Source organism: Heliangelus exortis, chromosome 3 (genome assembly GCF_036169615.1).
Source record: "Heliangelus exortis chromosome 3, bHelExo1.hap1, whole genome shotgun sequence".
Classification (NCBI taxonomy): Eukaryota; Metazoa; Chordata; class Aves; order Apodiformes; family Trochilidae; genus Heliangelus; species Heliangelus exortis.
The window spans coordinates 94,126,822-94,144,695 of NC_092424.1; the positions used below are offsets into that span (position 1 = coordinate 94,126,822).

A 17,874-nucleotide genomic window follows, 5' to 3' on the forward strand; every position below is an offset into this window, starting at 1 on the left:
TTACAAAACTAGCTTTTTAAAGAAGTTTAAATCTAAATAAACTAGGAAAACATTCACTAAACTACCCAAAAATGCAAGTAAATAATCTGAAAGACATATACATAGCACACAGAATAAAAAGCAGTTCCCCTAGCAGAGAAATACAATTGTCTCAAAAGTGAAGCACAGCAGCTGTCCAGCAGTTCCCTACTAGGCTTAATCAAACATTTTTCTGGAGTTTTTTTGTTAGACTATGTAAAGTCATCCCAATTTTTATGAGAATATAGTTGTTCCTGCTTCACATTCACCCTCAGACTCAAGCCAAACTTCCTTCTGAGGGACAGAGGAATTATGACTTATTTTAGTGTTCCAGCCCTGGCAGGCAACTGAAAAAAAAATAACCACAGAGAAACCCAATTATAGCACTCAATCACATAAAGGATATCCATATTTAATTCCTTGCCCTTTGTCTCCCCACATGAGGATCAAAGAAATATCTCACTCACAAACCTAGAGAGCTGATGATTTATAGAAAGAAGCATATAAAATGCTTTTAAGTTCAATGTCTAGGAGAAATCCTCAGCCTGTTTTAAGTTTAAAAAACACAAATTTCATCCCATTGAAGAGCAACTTAGATCCCAAACTTCAGCAGAACAAGGCTTCTCACCTAGTTTTACCCAAGGTACTGGGGACAGTGGTGTAGATGAGTGAACATTCAGCTCTTCACCGGCATCTGTTCTTTAAGGGCTCTTCATGCTTCCCATTAGAAGAAGTTACAAGTGATTCTCTCTCAGGTAGTAAGAGTATTTGGCAGCAACACAAAGACTACGCTTCCAAAGTCATTCTCACAATGTCCTTGTATGAACACTGAAATGTCAGTATTTCATTTAAAAATTTTGTTATAACTAATACGTTAGTTTCCTATAAATACAAAACAAAACTTACCATCTGTTCACGATTTAAGAACTGCATGTGATGCTGTTATACTCCAGATCTCATCATATATTAACCTACCCTGACAAACTCAATTATTATAAAATAGAGCTTAGAGCTTACTGTAGGTATTACAACTTTTGTATAAGCCAACTCAGTGTAGGGAAGTTGGGATGAATTGTTGGTAAGTATACTCAATGAGAAGAAACACACCTAGTATTTTCCAATAGTTTTCACACAGAAAAATCATGAGAGGTATATTGCCATGTACCAGAAACAGTGAGAGAGACATATTCAGAGGTGCCTACGCAAAACCAGAATCCTATTCAACATGGAAAGCACATCCTCACCCAGCTTTCCTTGGGCAGGAGGCTGTTTGCTAGGTATTCATCCTACTAGTAAACAAAGGTGGTTTTCCTTTTGAAACAGGCTGCAATAAACACTTAAAGAAAAGGACTTCCACTTCACAAGTTTCTCAAGTAATGAAAAACAGCCAGAGGCTACACCTTCTAATAAGTAATAACAAGCACAGGCTACCGCTTGTAAACACCATTAATCAGTAATCATTGAACATCAAATCTCCAGTCCTAGGCTGGTGAGGGTGAATATGACATCTCCACAGGAAAACCCTGGCAGGGCTTCTGATTCTCAGAATTATCAGCTTTTTAATTCCTCCACAGTCTGCAGTTCACACCATATCCTTTTCTTGTCTAAATGGGTTTAGTTAAGGACGCTTTACTACAGCAACCAATTAAAACCATAATTATAACTTACAGCCATGACAAAATTTGCCATTTTCATTTGGCTTTTCAAAAAAGGATTACAATTTTGTTGATAAAAAGAACAAGAATAATCCTCTATTTGATTTCACAAAAGAGCTACAGAATTTCTTTATGAAATCTTAAATAGCAGCACTTTGCACATAATCTCGTATGCAAAGAACACTAAAGAAGGGAAAACGAGCTAGTACTATCATCTCAAGTGTCAATTTTGGAAACAGTTTTTTGGACTATGTTCTTAGCCAAGGAAGCCCTTACATCCACACCCCTCTAACTGCTCCCTGTCTGCTAACACACACACTCATTCAAAATATACAGAGAAATATATTACAGAATTTTTCTCATGGCGAAAAGAAAAATCTCTTTTTAAAGCTGTCTGGAGGAGGAAGCATACAGGCATTAATTTTTCTGAAGTTCCTCAGCATTTGAATTTCCTCTGAGGTAAGACAAATAACAAGCACAGACCTGTCACTGACAAATTAACAATGCATGAATGATATGTCCAAACAGCTATGAGCAGATGTGTTGCATAACCATAATAAAGGAAATAAATAAAAACGAGTTATCTTCCATTCTTTTATTGCATGGAGCTTTTCCCCATCAAGAAGTGGCAGAAGAAACTGCTATCGACCTTCACTGTACCTTAACTTAAACAAGGCAGAGATTCAGATGGTTATTGCTAATGAGAAGGAATTATTTAACATTAATTGCATAGCTTTCAAATACATTCTCACAACATCCCAATGACAAAGATGCAGGCTTGGCAATATTTTTCCACTTTGTGTACATTAGGATTTAACAAAAAAATAGAAAACCTACTTGAGGAGAGAAACAAATTGAGATTTATAGTGCAAGGTAGCCATCTGTAAGTGGAAAGGAATCCATGTGGCTTTCAATATTACAGCTACATTTGGTAGAAAAAATTTCCATAATGTAACAAGCATTAAAAAAAAAAAAAAGTGATTTCATCTGGGGTCCCAGTTTAGGGCTGCTAGAGCTAAAATTATTTTTTAATGATGTATCAAGGGGTCCTACACCCCGCACACAGTGGGAGCCTCATGCTCAGTACAAGCCACATCAACTGAGCAATGCAATGTGCCCACAGTTTGAAGGCACTGCCAGGTGCTGCTCATGCCTTCTCAGCAGACAACATGAGTGGCCAGTGTATATGCATGCCAAAAAAACCTCTCAACCATTACAACAAAATCCTGGAAGTTTCCTTCCTTTGTTACGTGTATTGTAGCTGTACTTGGGCCAAAAATTCTCATTTATTTTCCACCTGCAGACTGGTCATGAGAATTATCTAGAAACCTAACTATAGAGTAATTTAGCATAATCACTAAAATTTATCTTCACTGACATTCCTTTTATTCCTGTGCTTTTTTTAAGAGAGTTAACAATGATACAAAAAGTACAAAAAAAGCCCCAACAAATAAACAAACAAAACAAAACAAAACAAAAACCAACCAAACAGAACAAAATAAAACCCACAAACCCTAAGTCCCAATAATTTCACAAAATCACAGAATGTTTTAGGTTGGAAGAGATCTCCAAGATCATCCAGTCCAACCTTTGACCAACACCATAAGCTAATTACTTTGTCTGAACTACTGTTTCAGACACAGCTTTGTAAAATGACAATAAAAGCTTCCATTGATGCAAGATTGGGAGGAGCAAAATCTCAATTTATGCTGAATAAACCTAATCCCAGCCTATTAAGGAGTGACATGTTTGAAAGAAAATAAGGAAGCAATACCTACAGCTCTGTGTGACACAAAGAGCTTTGTAGAGAAAAAAACCTGAATTCTGGAACTACTAATACTGAACTACTTCAACTCTGATTTTTTTGTCAGAGTATCCCACATACTGACATGTTGCACAAAGTGTGTAGCTGCAATCAGCTGTCTTTGAAAACCTGCAGTCCCTGCTCGAATGGAAATAGTGATTCATAAGGGATGACTCTTACCCCAAAACACTAATTTGCTTTGGAGGTGGATTATCCAACAGAGACAGTTTCACAGTAACTGTCACTAAACAAAACAGAGCTAAAAGCTGGGTCCTGGCCACATGGATTAAGACAAGGACAGAAAAAAACATTTTTGCCAACAGTAACCTCTGTAATACCTCATAGCATAAATACAACTGCCAACAATGCTAGCCCGAAATCTAACCCATTAAAAGCTGACACCTTTCTGCTTCTTTTACGTTCGAAATTTCCTAGGTAGTACCTCGTAACAGACCTCTACCTGTGGCAGTGTCTAAGTTAGAGAGAAAGCAGTTTTTATCTTGGGTGGCAATTCTCAAATTCCTAACGAGTTATGGCTGAACAAAACTAAGATAAATCATTTTTCTTACTTAAATGCTTTCATATAGGTATAAGCTGTTTGAACGCTAAGTAAGATGTCTTATAAGCAGAGAACAGAAATGCAGAAGGCAGTAACACAGTGTCTTTGTACATCCTGTCCTTATGCTCTCTAGAACATGGATATACAAGTGGCCATAAGCTACCAACATAGAGCAGGCAAGGTGCACCAAATGCTAACTTTAAAGAACCAGTGCCATAGTCCAGTATACAAAATACTCTTTCATAAACTTCTGTACTCTGACCACACAGAGGTTCACCTTGTGCATGCTTCCCCTCTACTAGCCATGGGAATGCATTCAAGCTAGAAAGCTGCAGCATAAGAAGAATGTCAAGAAGGTCCTTCAGCTACAGATGAAGGAGAACAACTCACCCACTTTTGTCTTCTCAATTCAGATGCCCAACCTATCCAGGCATTTGATATCCTACCTATGCCACAGGCTTCACTTGTTTTTTCTCTACCATGTGCATGAACACTTCAGGCTCCCAAAGCACATAATGCTGTGACAATACAGTCTACACAATATTGCCTTAGAAAACAGGTATTTGCAGATTTGGACTGAAAGGACCAATTGCTCCCAGCTTTCTCTCCATCATGCTCCTGAAACATGAGCAAGCAAGGTCCAAGAACAAGACAAGGTAGATGACAGGAGCTCATGTTTCAGCAAAATGCCACTGGGGCCAAATCCTGAGATGATATAGGGAAAAGGGACTGTTGGTGAGCGTAAATAACTTTTGGAAATATAATCAAGCTTTAACAACAAAATCGGATGTGAACCTTGAACTATTTAAATTACCTTCTGGTGGTGGGGGAGGGAATTCCTCTGCGTCCATCCTAGCGTATCCACTGTGCCTTTAGCAGATTGAAAAAACCCTGCAAAAAATAAAGGGAACATGTTTTGTAGAACATAATTTCCAAATACTGAGACACTCCTTTTCAATTTGGCCAAACTCATACCTATTAGCTAACACCATTATGGAAGAGAGGAAATCTGTCTGGCTTCTTGCTTCAAAATACATTTGGTCCAAATTTTTATGTACACAGCCCTCAGTATTGGAGGCAGTTCTTGTAATGATCTCAATAATCCAGCTGAAGAAAGATGAAGTTTTAAAACTATTTGGTACTCTGCAGCTCCCATTGTGACAATCACAAACAGATTACTAAAACATGCTATTTAAATGCCTTTTTGGAGTACATATTCTGTTACAAAATCTTCATGAAGGAGAGGGGGAAAAAACCCTAGGAAGCTCATGAGTTTGGATGATGCTTTTCTCCATTTGGCAGTCTCACAAATTTTAACTGTACACTTTATGGACAGTTGGTTTTTTTGGTGTTTTTTTTTTCTCCAATCCTAAAACCTCCCTTTGAGTCCATTTATTTCCATTTCTGAGGAGAGTGAAGTAATAATGAGCAGTCTCCCAAACACTTTTCTTTTTCCTCTCCTCAAATGCTGTAGGTCTCATGCTTTAAGGAAAAGAATAAAACTACAAAGCATTCCTGTACTTGGGTCCCAAATACACAGAGAGAGAGCAAAGCTCAGAACCCACAGAGAAATTTTCCTTCCTCCCCCACAACAGTACTCAATTGAGATATTCCAGTATCATCTGGAAGGTCAAACTGGACACGCTGTCCTCAGCAACACACTCTGCCCCAAACACATTTTCACCGTAACTCAAGAGACAGCATATCAAAAAGAGATTCCAGAACAAGGCTGAAGAGGAAAAGTAAGTTTCCAAAAGCACACAGGACAGTGGAAAAAAAAAATACTAAATTTTCTGTCCTATTCTGGAGTAGACCATAGATGTTAATCTGAAGAAGCTCCTGTTTCTGCATTCAAATGCAGACAAAACAGCTCATGCCCTTGGAAAGTCTCCACAGCAGAAATATGAAATGAGTAAGCTGAACAAGACAGTGAAAATCAAGCTATAGTGGAGAAATAATAAACTAAATTAATCAGGATACAGAGATCAAATCAACTGCCACTTAAAGAAGACACAGCAGTGAATGGAAAGGAATGCCTCAAAAAAGGATCCAACCAGAGGAGGTACCAGACAATTTACCTCCCTGATATCAGGTATGCAAGGGCAAATCATTAGAACAGATGTGCCAGGAAGGATAACAACTCCGGTAATGCAATATCCTCAGTGTGAAGAGGCAATACATAACCTGCATTTCCCAAGTATAAAAAATTCCTTTTTAAATCTTCTTTAGCTTTGATAATTCCTAATCAAGTTCTAGACAAAAAACAAGTAGCTTCAGTGCCAAGGCTCAAAAAGGATTCCTCCACATATACATCTGCCTACAACACACAAAATATTCCCTTATGTGCTTTCACCCTACAGGGTCCCTTCTAAAGCCTCTCTCTACAACTTACATCTGCAGAGCCCAAAGGCGTGGGTCTGTCTGCATCTTCCCACACCATAACTCTCGGCCAAAATAAGGGAAAACTACAGTTTGAATAAAAGGTTATTTTCCTTTATTCCATCACTGGAACACAGATTTTCAAGTGTGAAACATGCAATAATGAGAAAACCTCAGAGAATTAGTCTGAGCACTGCTTCCAAATGCACCTTTAAGATGCCAAAAAAGCCTTCCAAAATTTTTTCATTTCAATGTATGATGCAAATTTTTAAACATGCGTGGACATTAACTGCAGCAATGATTTTAAAAATCAGTCTCTTCCTCACAAGCAAATACTAACTATTCACACACAGAAAGCTGAGCTATGGAAATTTTCAGGTTTTTTTTTTTATTTTGATCTAGCTCACTGCAATATGCTATGAATTAAACAAGAATTGTGTCAAGAAAGGACACAGACCCAGTGTTAGATTCTGAGCCACTGACCTGCTTGCTCCGACCTGAACAGTGCAGTTATTCACAAGAAAAAAGCTACACTTTCTCACTTAAGAATGCCTCAGGGGTTGACTTGTACATTGTGTTAATTCATCTTGAAGTTTTTCTCTGCTTTTTAGATGCTGAGGAAAACACTGCAGCAGCAAAAAGAGCTTGTGTATTGTATATTCTGGTAATACCCTCCACGAAAAAACAGTTGTTGTTTTATGCAGTATATGGCATGCTCACAGAAGAATCTCTAGCATCACCGTATTTCAAAGATAAGTTTTTCACTCTTCTATTGAAAGGCAGGGAAACTAGAGATGCTTAAATCAAGAATAAAACAGATTATTTAATTCAACTATCAGCACATGGCACAGTTTGCACTTGTAGTTCAAGTGGCTTCCCCACTGATTCTGCTGTTAACAGAGTTACACACCACACAGCTACACAGAGGCATTCAAACAGTAACTGTGGAAATTACAGCTCAAATTAAGATGAAAGGGATTCTGAATGCTCTCTTACACATCCAGGACAAGAAACTTCAAAATCTGATCAGGTTGCTCAGGGCTTTTTCCACCCAAGTGCAGCAACCCCCTAAAAGTGGAGGTTTCCCCATCTTCTGGGGCAGCCTGCTCCTGGACTAAACCAGTCCCACCAGGAAGAGTTTTTCCCTTATGCCCAACTGGAATTCTCTTGAAGCAGCTTGTGGCCACTGCCTCTCATTCTCCTGCTGGGCACCTCAGAAAAAAAAAGCCTGGCTCTGACTTCTTTCCAACCTTGCCTTAGGGAACAGAGGGCTGCATTTCAACCCTCCTCATTTCTTTCATCTCAAAACACCATAAACCCAGTTCCCTCAGCCTCTCCTGACCTATTCGCACTCCCAACTATGGCAGTGGCCTTAACTGGACTTGTTCCAGTTTGCCAGTCCCTCACTTGTGCTGGGCCCCACACTGAACACTCTATTCCAAATGCAACATCCATCGAGCACTGAGTATATGTTATTTAGTTTAACGTAAAGTTACTTCAGGAGCAGAAAAACTTGTGTGCTTTTAGATACAGACAACTGTGTGCTTTTCAGATTCAGAATACAAGACTTTCATTCCAAAGGTATTTAAAAATCCCAGTTGAAACAAAATAACCTATTAAACATGAAATACACATGCCATTATATGCCTGTGTACTGCATTATAAAATTATTAATCTGAATAATTGAACAACTGCCCTGACATATTAGTCATAACACAAAGGTTATCAAAATATGGAACTTTTTTTCTCTATGAAATTCAATTTCTCAGACACAGTATAACCTCTGCTTAATAACTCAAACTCACCCTTCCAGCATTTATAGAAACACAGAGGCAGAACAGAGCTCTTGAAGTTACTTGTCCCACAGGTTAAGATCTCTCCCTGGCTTCCAGCTGCCCAACACTGTGCTCTTCACCTTCAGGTGAGGGTAAAGAGCAGTGGGCAGTGTGGACCATGGCAGTGGTCCACAGATTGATGCTCTTTCCTCTCTTCCCCCACATTTTCCTTGTGTGCTCAATGTACATCAAATGCTGAGAGAGAGGCCAAGGAGCACCCGAAGTTCTATTACAGGCAGGTGACCTGTTCTGTCCAAAAGACTGGCCCTCACTTCCCCTTTCTTCTCCCTCACATCTTCTAATGTTTTTGCTTGGTCCTTTTCTGTCAGACTGTTAGAAGGCACAGGCAGCTCTTATTCATATTTACTGACTGGAAGAGGAAAGACAGCTCTCCAACTCTGCAAGTTCCTACTTTATTTGTCTGCTTATAACAGGTTAATCATTGAACTACCTGGACAACAGGTTAGACACTGAATCAACCTACCTGGATAACAGGTTAGTCATTGAACCAATCTACCTGGGCAAACTCCCATAAAGAAAATAGGCTAAGAGACTAGTGCTCCTAAAAAACCAAACAGATTTGTAGCACGGCATCATGCTTTCATTCCAGCAGTTCAGCTGGTAACTCAGTAAGTTTGTCTTTAAAAATCAGCAATAACCATGTTAACTGCATGTACTTTCAAATAAAAAACAAACAGAAACCTTAATACACTGTAATAGATTCAGGCCTCATCAAGTCTGTAATTATTTCTAAATTTTAAATCAATATTTTAGAAAAAGCAATTCAAATACCACACAGAAAAATCCCATGCAGTGGAAGCAGGGAGACCTGGAAAAGCACTTGCACCAGAAACCAGAGTCAGCCAAGCATGAAGTGATAGCCAAGGACACCTCCCAGCACGAACTCCCAGAGAGCTGGAAGGAATGTCCCATGAGGAGGGGCTGAGGATTCTGGTTTTGTGTTGTTTGTAGGAGAGGTGGCTGCAGGGCAACCTTATTGCTCTCTGTAACTTCCTGAGGAGAGGAAATGGAGGGGGAGGTACTGAACTCTTGTCCCTCATATCCAGTGATAGAACACATGGGAACGGTTCAAAGCTGCACCAACACAGGCTTAGACTGGATGTTAGGAAGCATTTCTTTACTGAAAGGGTGGTCTGGAACAGGCTCCCTAGAGAGTTGGTCCTTGCCCCATGCCTGCCAATGTGTAAGAGGTGTTCAGATCTTGTCCCTAATAACGTGATTTAACTTTTGGTCAATGACAAATTGGTCAGCCAGTTGGACCTGATGATCATTGTAGGTCTCTTCCAACTGAAATATTCTATTCTATTCTATTCTATTCTATTCTATTCTATTCTATTCTATTCTATTCTATTCTATTCTATTCTATTCTATTCTATTCCATTCTATTCTATTCTATTCTATTCTATTCCATTCTATTCTATTCCATTCTATTCTATTCCATTCTATTCTATTCCATTCTATTCTATTCCATTCTATTCTATTCCATTCTATTCTATTCTTTCGAATTTTCTACCAAGAGTTCACCTTCAACCATGAAAGCTGTTAGGGAAGGAGATTAGAGTCTGTAGTGCCCCACAGCAGATCTTAAAAGTCTCAGAGCACTAACACCTCAATAATAAAGGTCAGTGGGCTGTAATTTGCAAGACTGAAATTCTGACTCCAGAACTGCAGTTTTAGCAAAGAAAACAAAAGCACCTTTATATTTGTTCAAAGACTAGAGAATAAAGTAGTTGTTCCTCTTGTGACTCAATTTCACCCCTTATTACCTCTGGTATCTCCTTCTGTCACCAGGACTAGATGGTCCCTTAGCTACAGCTGCACATCAAATGTCATTTGATAGTTTCCTCTAACTGTGGGATGAAACCAGACCACCTGTCCTCAGCTATCCAGATACAAATACTGATTAACATCTGCATTTCCACTTCATCAAAATTATTTTCTGAAAGTCATTAGACAATAGACAGAAGGCAACAGAAACAGGACCAATGCAAACTCCACTGCAACCACGAGGCTACGCAAAATTCATACCTCAGTACCTAACCACTGAGCTCCCAAGAGGCACAGGAGGCCAAGTTTTCCAATTCCAGCACCTTAAGAACTGTGAAGATGATATATCTTTGGTTTAAGGAGTGTGCACTGTAACTGCAGCAACATCAAAATTCTTCATTCTTAATAGCGCAGAAAGAATCAGCCACTGAGCATTTTTTAACAGAAAACAGAAAAGATGAAATGAGATTGCTTCCCAAGGAACAGTGCCTCACAGAGAAAGTTCAGCACAGGCACGCTGCAAAGCAACTTCTCTGAGAAAGTCTAAAACTTAAACGTCAACATAACCCAAACAACCAGAAAAAAAACCCAAAAAACCAAAACCTCAACCAAAAAAGAAAAAACAAAAATCTGAGACGACAAAGCCAGTTAATGTCTAAAAGCCTCTGATGTCCACATCATCTACCCAATATTACTGTGTAATGCTCAATCAAGTCTTCTTCCACCTATAACTTCAGTACTCCTGGTAGGAAGTAAATCTTGATGAAATTTGATAGGTAGACTCTCTTTTGAGAGTGCAGAGAAGCAAGAACATAATTTTTAATTATGTTCTTAATAATTAAGAACATAATTTTAATAATTTTTAAAGGTTAATTTTTTTTAAGTACCTCAAGATGGCTCTGCTACACAGAAAGAGTAAAAACTGATAGCATAATTTGTTCTCCATGCAAGGCTATTTCTAGGAAACACAGAATGTAGAATTTCTTTTTTAAAAACAATGGTTTTATATACTACAGTGGATATGAATGAAACAACCATTTATATTATGACAGCTTCCCATCACATGCTGTAAGCCACAGAGAGGCTGTATCAAGGTGTGATCATTATTTCTTTCAGTGTATATTTGGTTCTATTAGTTGCTAGCAGTTTTATGCTATACTAATATTATTCTTAAATTTACAAAATAAAATTACTTAAATCATAAGCAAGGGAATAATAAATATGAGCCTAGTTCCTGGCTCAGCTATATCAGGGGAAATTCTAACACAAGCTGCAATGCAAAAAATGGTCAGATCTGCAGTGATGAAGTTTTCAGACTACATGAAGAATCCACTTCCCCAAAAGCTGTATCACTTCTTTTTCTGCCACCCTCTCTCACTCCAAGCAGCATCCCACTAAAAGCTACAGAACAACACAGCAGCAGGCTCTGAAGAAGCATTGATCTACAGGGACACCCTAAGAACATGGCTGGAGATCGGTACTGATTCTTCTTTTTACATGGTATTATTTACAACATTTCTTCACTTAGAGCAGATCCCTGCCCAGTACATCATCCGCAGGAGGGAAAAAGAGGAAGAAAGCAAAGACTCCACTTGCAGACTTTTCTGAGGGCTCCTACACAAGCAGAAAGCACTACTTTTCTTTTTTTTTTTTTTCTTTTTTTTTCATATTTATATTTCTTCCCTTTAAGGACAGCTTATTCTTATTATTGAAAGCCAAAATACAGACTCACTAAATTATAGAGTCAGCAGGTACCTTGGGAGGTCATGTAGTCTTAACTGCTTCTCAAAGCCAGGTCAGCTATCAGGAGAGCTGAGGATGCTGTATCTACTGGGATCCTGCAAACTGCCAAAGACAGAGACTGCACAACCTTGCCAGGAAACATCTCCTGCTCAATTGTCCTCTCAGAGGAAAATGTTGCCCTTGTATCTGGTTAGAACCACCCTTATTTCAGTTTATGACCACTGCCTGTTGTCATGCCACCTTCTTGATAATCTGATGGCAGGTGTGGGCAGGCTGCCATTGGGCCACCCAGAAGCATCTCTTCTACAGGCTGAACAGTCCCTCAGCTTCTCTCCCAGGACAGCTCCTTGAGATGATGTGGTGAACTTGCTTCAGTTTATCCATATCATTCTTGTACTGGGACTGCCTGGGGTGTGGACATAAAGCTGGATGCAATACTCCAGGTGTGGTCTGACAAGTGCTGAGTGAAGGGGAACCCTTCCCTTCAAAGGACCTCTTCTTTCCATGTGTACAACTTTGCTCTCATGCTTGCTCAATTCCACAAGGTTCCTGCCAGTCAGCTCCTCCAACCTGCTCAGGTTCTTCTGAATGACAGCTGGGGTCTCAAGTATATCCACTGCTTACCCCTTCCCCTCGTTTGTCACCATCTGCAAACTCAGTTAATGAGGGCTGGTTACTTTCTAAGTAATGCACATTGAAAAGGACACATCCTATGACAGACTGATGGAGCACTCCACTGCTTACCAGTCTCCAGGTAAGTTATAGCCAACCTGCCACTTCTAAATCCAGCCATTCCACCAGTTTGTCACCTATCTAGTATTACACCCATTCGGATTATGACAATATTTTGCAAAAAATTTTGCTGAATCCAACAGGAACATGTGATTTTTTTAAGCTCAGTAGCACCATACTTCATTTACAGATGGAAAAGCTAAAACCAACAAATATTTAAGGAATGAGAGGAAGAAGAGATAAAAAACTATTTAAACAAGGGAAGAGAAAAGGTTCCCAAACATGCATGTGGGGCACTTGACTTTTAGTGAATAAGCCTTTGCTCCTGCCTTTTGTGCTGTCAACTCTTCAAACAGCCAAAGGAAGAAGAGGGGCATCATCACCCTGGGTTTTGGAGGCCATTCTCTTGGGGTCAAGCATACCTTAACAATCACAAGCATCTGAAGAATTAAAAGCAAAGGCTGGCATCCAATACTTCTGGTCAGTAACAATTGATTATTTATTTGTGTGTGCCAAACAAACTATAGGACTGCATTACTGGTTCAAGACCATGGCATTCCACATTGCATGCTCAGACAAAAAAAAATATATATAAACACTAAGATCATTTTCCTTAATTAATTTCTATCAACTAGCTGCATCTGGAAAAGTAGCCCTATTTCCAAAATTTCCTCTTTTAAACTTAATCTAAATTCCAATATCAGAGATCAAGCATTACCTTAATTGGAAACATCCTCAGGAGGAATTTTATTTTTAAGTTAGAGAAATGCTGCATAACACTTCAATTCTGATGCAAAACTATGTATGATTTAGTTGCATACATATTAATATAATACACATGTTGTTAGAATTATGATGCAGAAACATTATAAATGTTGGGGGGCTGGGAGGGGGTCAGGGTTAGAAATTCATATCAGCTTGACATTTAATACAGTATTTTTGTCAAAGGGAAAATTCCCCCTCACGAAAACTATTTTTATTCCCAAGCAAATCAAGTTTTTACTTCCAAACCACCAACCCCCAAAACAAAACAAAAACAAAAGGGGTGGGGGTGTTTCTTATGGATACAGTCAATAGAGCTTTTTTCCCCAGTTTACTTAATGAGCATATTCACTCCAGAAGTCCTGGACAAACTTACATTAAACCCGCAAGTCCGGGTTCTACAAAGCTTAGGATGCCTTTCAAGATACTGATGACAATTGATGAAAATTTCCATCAGCAGCTTTTTCCAATGATACAAGTGAAATTACACACTGAACTGAAGATTAAGTTCCTATCACTTTCTGCAAACCCAGTCCTGACAGAGACACTTTTCCTAAAGTGTTTGGGAACTACCAAACACTGAGTTTGGGTACTACCATCCTTGGAAAAGTAACCATACTGTTTCTCATAAAGGACAGCCCATTACAAACAATGAATCAAATCTAATCAGTACAAAAGTGTTCAATTGAACAAATATATTTCATCTGATGAATAGACTTATTAGGAATATAAATACAAACCCTTGTTCCTGTGTTTCTGAAAAAAAAAATTATTTGGAGTGAAATATGGAAGTAAATTTCTAATCATAAATTACAGTGACAATGCACACTCTAGAAAAATAAGACAAACTTTACTGATGCGTTTTTTATGACATCAAAATTATATTCAAATAAATCAGAAATCAGGTAATGCTACTGTCATGCCCCACCAGGTGGGTGCAGCACTGTCACATCTCACAAAGTGAGCACAGCTCCCCAGATGCAGGGGCCAAACAGAATATCACGTCCCATGGAGTAGGCACAGGTAGGGTTCCCCAGAGTGGGGGTCAACCCAGGGGGATTCAGACTGGACCCCCTTGCTTTCTAAACTCCCTCAGAGAGGAGCCTGGGTGTGGCTGGGCCCAATCCTTCTCCTCTTTTAACAACCCATTCGGTAAGAATGTTTGTCCGGGAATTCTCTGCATGGTACTCAGGAGTAAGTTTATTACCCAGGAGGTTTGTATAAAATCACAAATTTACTTAAGAGTAAGATTATAAAGCATGTGAGATTACAACTAGCAGAATTATAAATGACTTTCAAAGCAACGGATTACAATTTAGCAAAACTTAAGAAGTGGTCAAAAGAACAGGTTGCAACTAACAAAACTTTACAAAGCAACGGGGAGTAAAACTTAACCAAGTTAGAAACTATGTTACCCTCATGTGATGAGATAAGGTTAGAAACAGAGACACAGAGAGAGAGAGAGATAAAGAAGAGATAGGAAAAATATCACCACCCTTGGATCCAGCCATGACTTGGTAGGAAGTTTGTGCCCTTGGATGGCGGGTGCACGTCCAGCATTGAGTGTGCCTCTTTTATGCCACCTGACCCCACCTTTTCAGGGGGAGCTTTCACATATCTTGCAAAGCCAGGTGTTCACTTGGGTCCTTTCAGATGGGATGAATGGGCAATAACCCTTATTTCTATGCATCCACCCTCCCCAGTGGCTTTACCCGGGACACACACAAAATGTCACTCTGCCCCTGTCCCTTATGGAATAAGGACAGTGTCCTGCCTGTCAGGGTGGCCATAACACAAAGCTCCCTTTGCAAGGACAGCGTTCAGTTTATCGGGATAACCCCTGAAGGAAGGGCTGCTCCTGTGAGAATAGGGCCCTGTTTATCAGGGTGGTTACACACATGGGGGTCTCTCCTTGAGAGAACAGAGTCCAGGTGGCTATCGAATGAGGCCTCTACCTGAGCACAGTGTCCACTTTGTCAGGCCAGCTGTTTTGAGACAAATATTCTTTTGGGGATTCTACAGCTAACATTAAAGCATAAATTATAATAAGAGAGGAAAAATAGTAATAGCACCTGCACAGAAAAGCCCTCATCTTCAAAATATATAGAAAGCCATTTCCCATGGAAGCGTTAAGTTCTACACCTAGTACTAACACCAGCAGCCTTCACTCCTTCCTTGATTTGGAAATGACCAAGTAGACCTCTTCTTTCTCCAGCTTCTATAGTTCAAAGTGAAGTTTTTAAGACTCAAATTTGTCAGTTCATGGTTAGAATATTATACGTGGTTTTCAATGTTGTTTCAAAAAGAACATCAAGGATGTAACACTAAATGCTTTAAAATTGTGAAAAAGTCAAGAGCCATAAGCTCATGATTCACTGTGGTCCTAGCAGAAGATCTAGGTATTGCTGTTTACTTTCCAATAACTTGCAATCCTATTTTACAAATGAGGAAATAATGTTTACCCCCTTTCTTTAAATTTCTGAGATGTGTACTCTGTATCCCTACAGAAAAAAAATATTAATATGATTTCTGCAAACTTTTTGAAAGCATTTCAAGAAAAGAGATCACCGAAACAAAGTTGAGATTTAATGTTTGACCTTGAGCTTGGATCCTAATAGTTTGCATTCATGGTTCAGTCCCAAGTAACAAGTATTGTACAGTACAGTAAGTCACTGAAACAGATTTTTTCCCAAGATAATGCCCCTATTCAGCACTACATAAGCAGAAAAATTTATTTTGCTCTGGTTAACTGTTTCACCCACTCGTTTGACATTAAGCTTCAGGCTTCCTGACTGAGCAGCAAACATGTAGGACATGAATCAATGTTGTGCAGTTATGCATCGCTTCCCACAGTCTTGCTGATTCAGGCAACTCAGAATAAAATATGAATCAAGTTTTGGATCTAAGAACACAAGTTCGAAAACATATTTTTCAAATGTTGTTTAGCATTACTTGTCACTATTTCCTTAAAGACAAGTTGTACTGCTACATGTCCCTGGTTTCAAAATTATCCCTAGTGTTTTGGTGAAACTAAAACTCAGATTCTTTACTGTAAGAAAATACCTGAGTGACTCAAATCTCAAAAGATGCTAATAATGCAGCAGTTTCCTCCCACAGATATGTGACAGACCTGGAGCCATTCTGCTCCCTGCAAACCACATATATACACCATGACATTAATGAGAAAGATGCAAAAAGAGAGCGAGCACTAAGACACAGATGTATAGATCCATAATAAGAATCTTTGTTTACTTGCTCACATATCTACCTTCCTTATCATAAAAACCACCTGCCCCTCATAATATATCTGTAGTCTCCCTAAGTAATTCTCAGGCTTTAGTTTACAAATCCCTGATAAATTCCAAGTATCTAGGCTTAAGGTTTTTTCACTCTTCAAACTAATTCAGAAATTCATTTACCAGTATTAATTTTCCACTAACAGATGTAGCAACAAGAAAGAATTTGTATGAAAAGAAACAAGTGGGGGAGAAAGTATCTGTAATGTATGCTCATTTTAACAAAAGACAGCCCTGTATGAAAAATATTTCACTCACATTTTGTAGAATACATACAAAATGAAATATTAATTCATACCACTATCAATGCAGCCACATTTATTGCCCTGTTGTAACATACAGAATGTTCAAAAAGTAAGATGCTCTCTACCACTGAATTCACAGCATTTAATTTAACACTCTAAGTCCAAAGGAAGTTTCTCTAAAGGTCAACTGCTGCCATAGATACTCCACAAGAGGCATCCAAGGATAGTACAGAAAATCACTGGCACCTAAAAAGCCATTGGTAAGATGAACTTACAAAAAGACAATTTTAAAAATGCCTTTAAATTTAGATGCCACAAGACAAATCTCTACGAGATCCCTTCTAAACTAACACATTAAATTGAAAGACATAAAGAAAAAACAAGTGAAAGTCACTTTACGGAAGCAGAGAAACTTACTATCCCACGTACGTAGACATGAAGAAAATAAACACAACACACTGCCCATTTCTCCATCATATATAAAACTGAGAGCAGTGTAGTATTATAGATGCATGAATAAACTGACTAGAGTGCTGCACAATATATAAATTTTAATCTGAAAGTCTGAATCAAAACTGCTGCTCCTCCTCCACCTCTTGGATTGCCTAATTTGTTTCCTGACTTTTTCAGAAATAGATTGAAGTTTATAAATTTTTGACAACAGATTCTAAAAATAATTATACTTTATGTAGAAGCAGTTAATAGACTTCCTGTTATACAAATGAGTAATGGACTATTCCCTGTTGCATTAAATTCCGTTAACAATTATGAACTTTGACAATAGCCCTTCAGGTTCCAGACAAGCTTGTTGTCTTCCTTCAACTGTTTAGAAAATATGCAAGGACTCCTAAAGAGCTCAATCAAATAAACAACTCCTCTAGTATTGAGATTTCTTCATACCAAATTTATTAATGCTGAGACTAAATACCCTCAATTGTAAAAGAAATGGAAAGCAAAATGTAATTCCATACCCTTCAGGAGTAAGTAGCAGTGTCTTGGCAAAAATAAAAATTAAAAAAATCAGTGGAAGATTCTATACCTATAAAGTTATAACCAAG

The 17,874-nt window shown here is 38.6% G+C and overlaps 1 protein-coding gene across 5 annotated transcripts in view; it reads right to left on the reverse strand.

Annotated features, from left to right (window-relative positions):
- The window catches only part of ARHGEF10 (Rho guanine nucleotide exchange factor 10), a 112,744-nt gene that overhangs the window by 91,933 nt on the left and 2,937 nt on the right, over positions 1–17,874 (reverse strand). For all 5 annotated transcript variants that reach the window (XM_071741774.1, XM_071741777.1, XM_071741775.1 and 2 more), the window contains exon 2: positions 4,851–4,927. In XM_071741774.1, coding sequence (XP_071597875.1) covers positions 4,851–4,887 — 37 coding nt within the window. In that variant the 5' untranslated portion in view covers positions 4,888–4,927. The remainder of the gene's footprint in view (positions 1–4,850; positions 4,928–17,874) is intronic.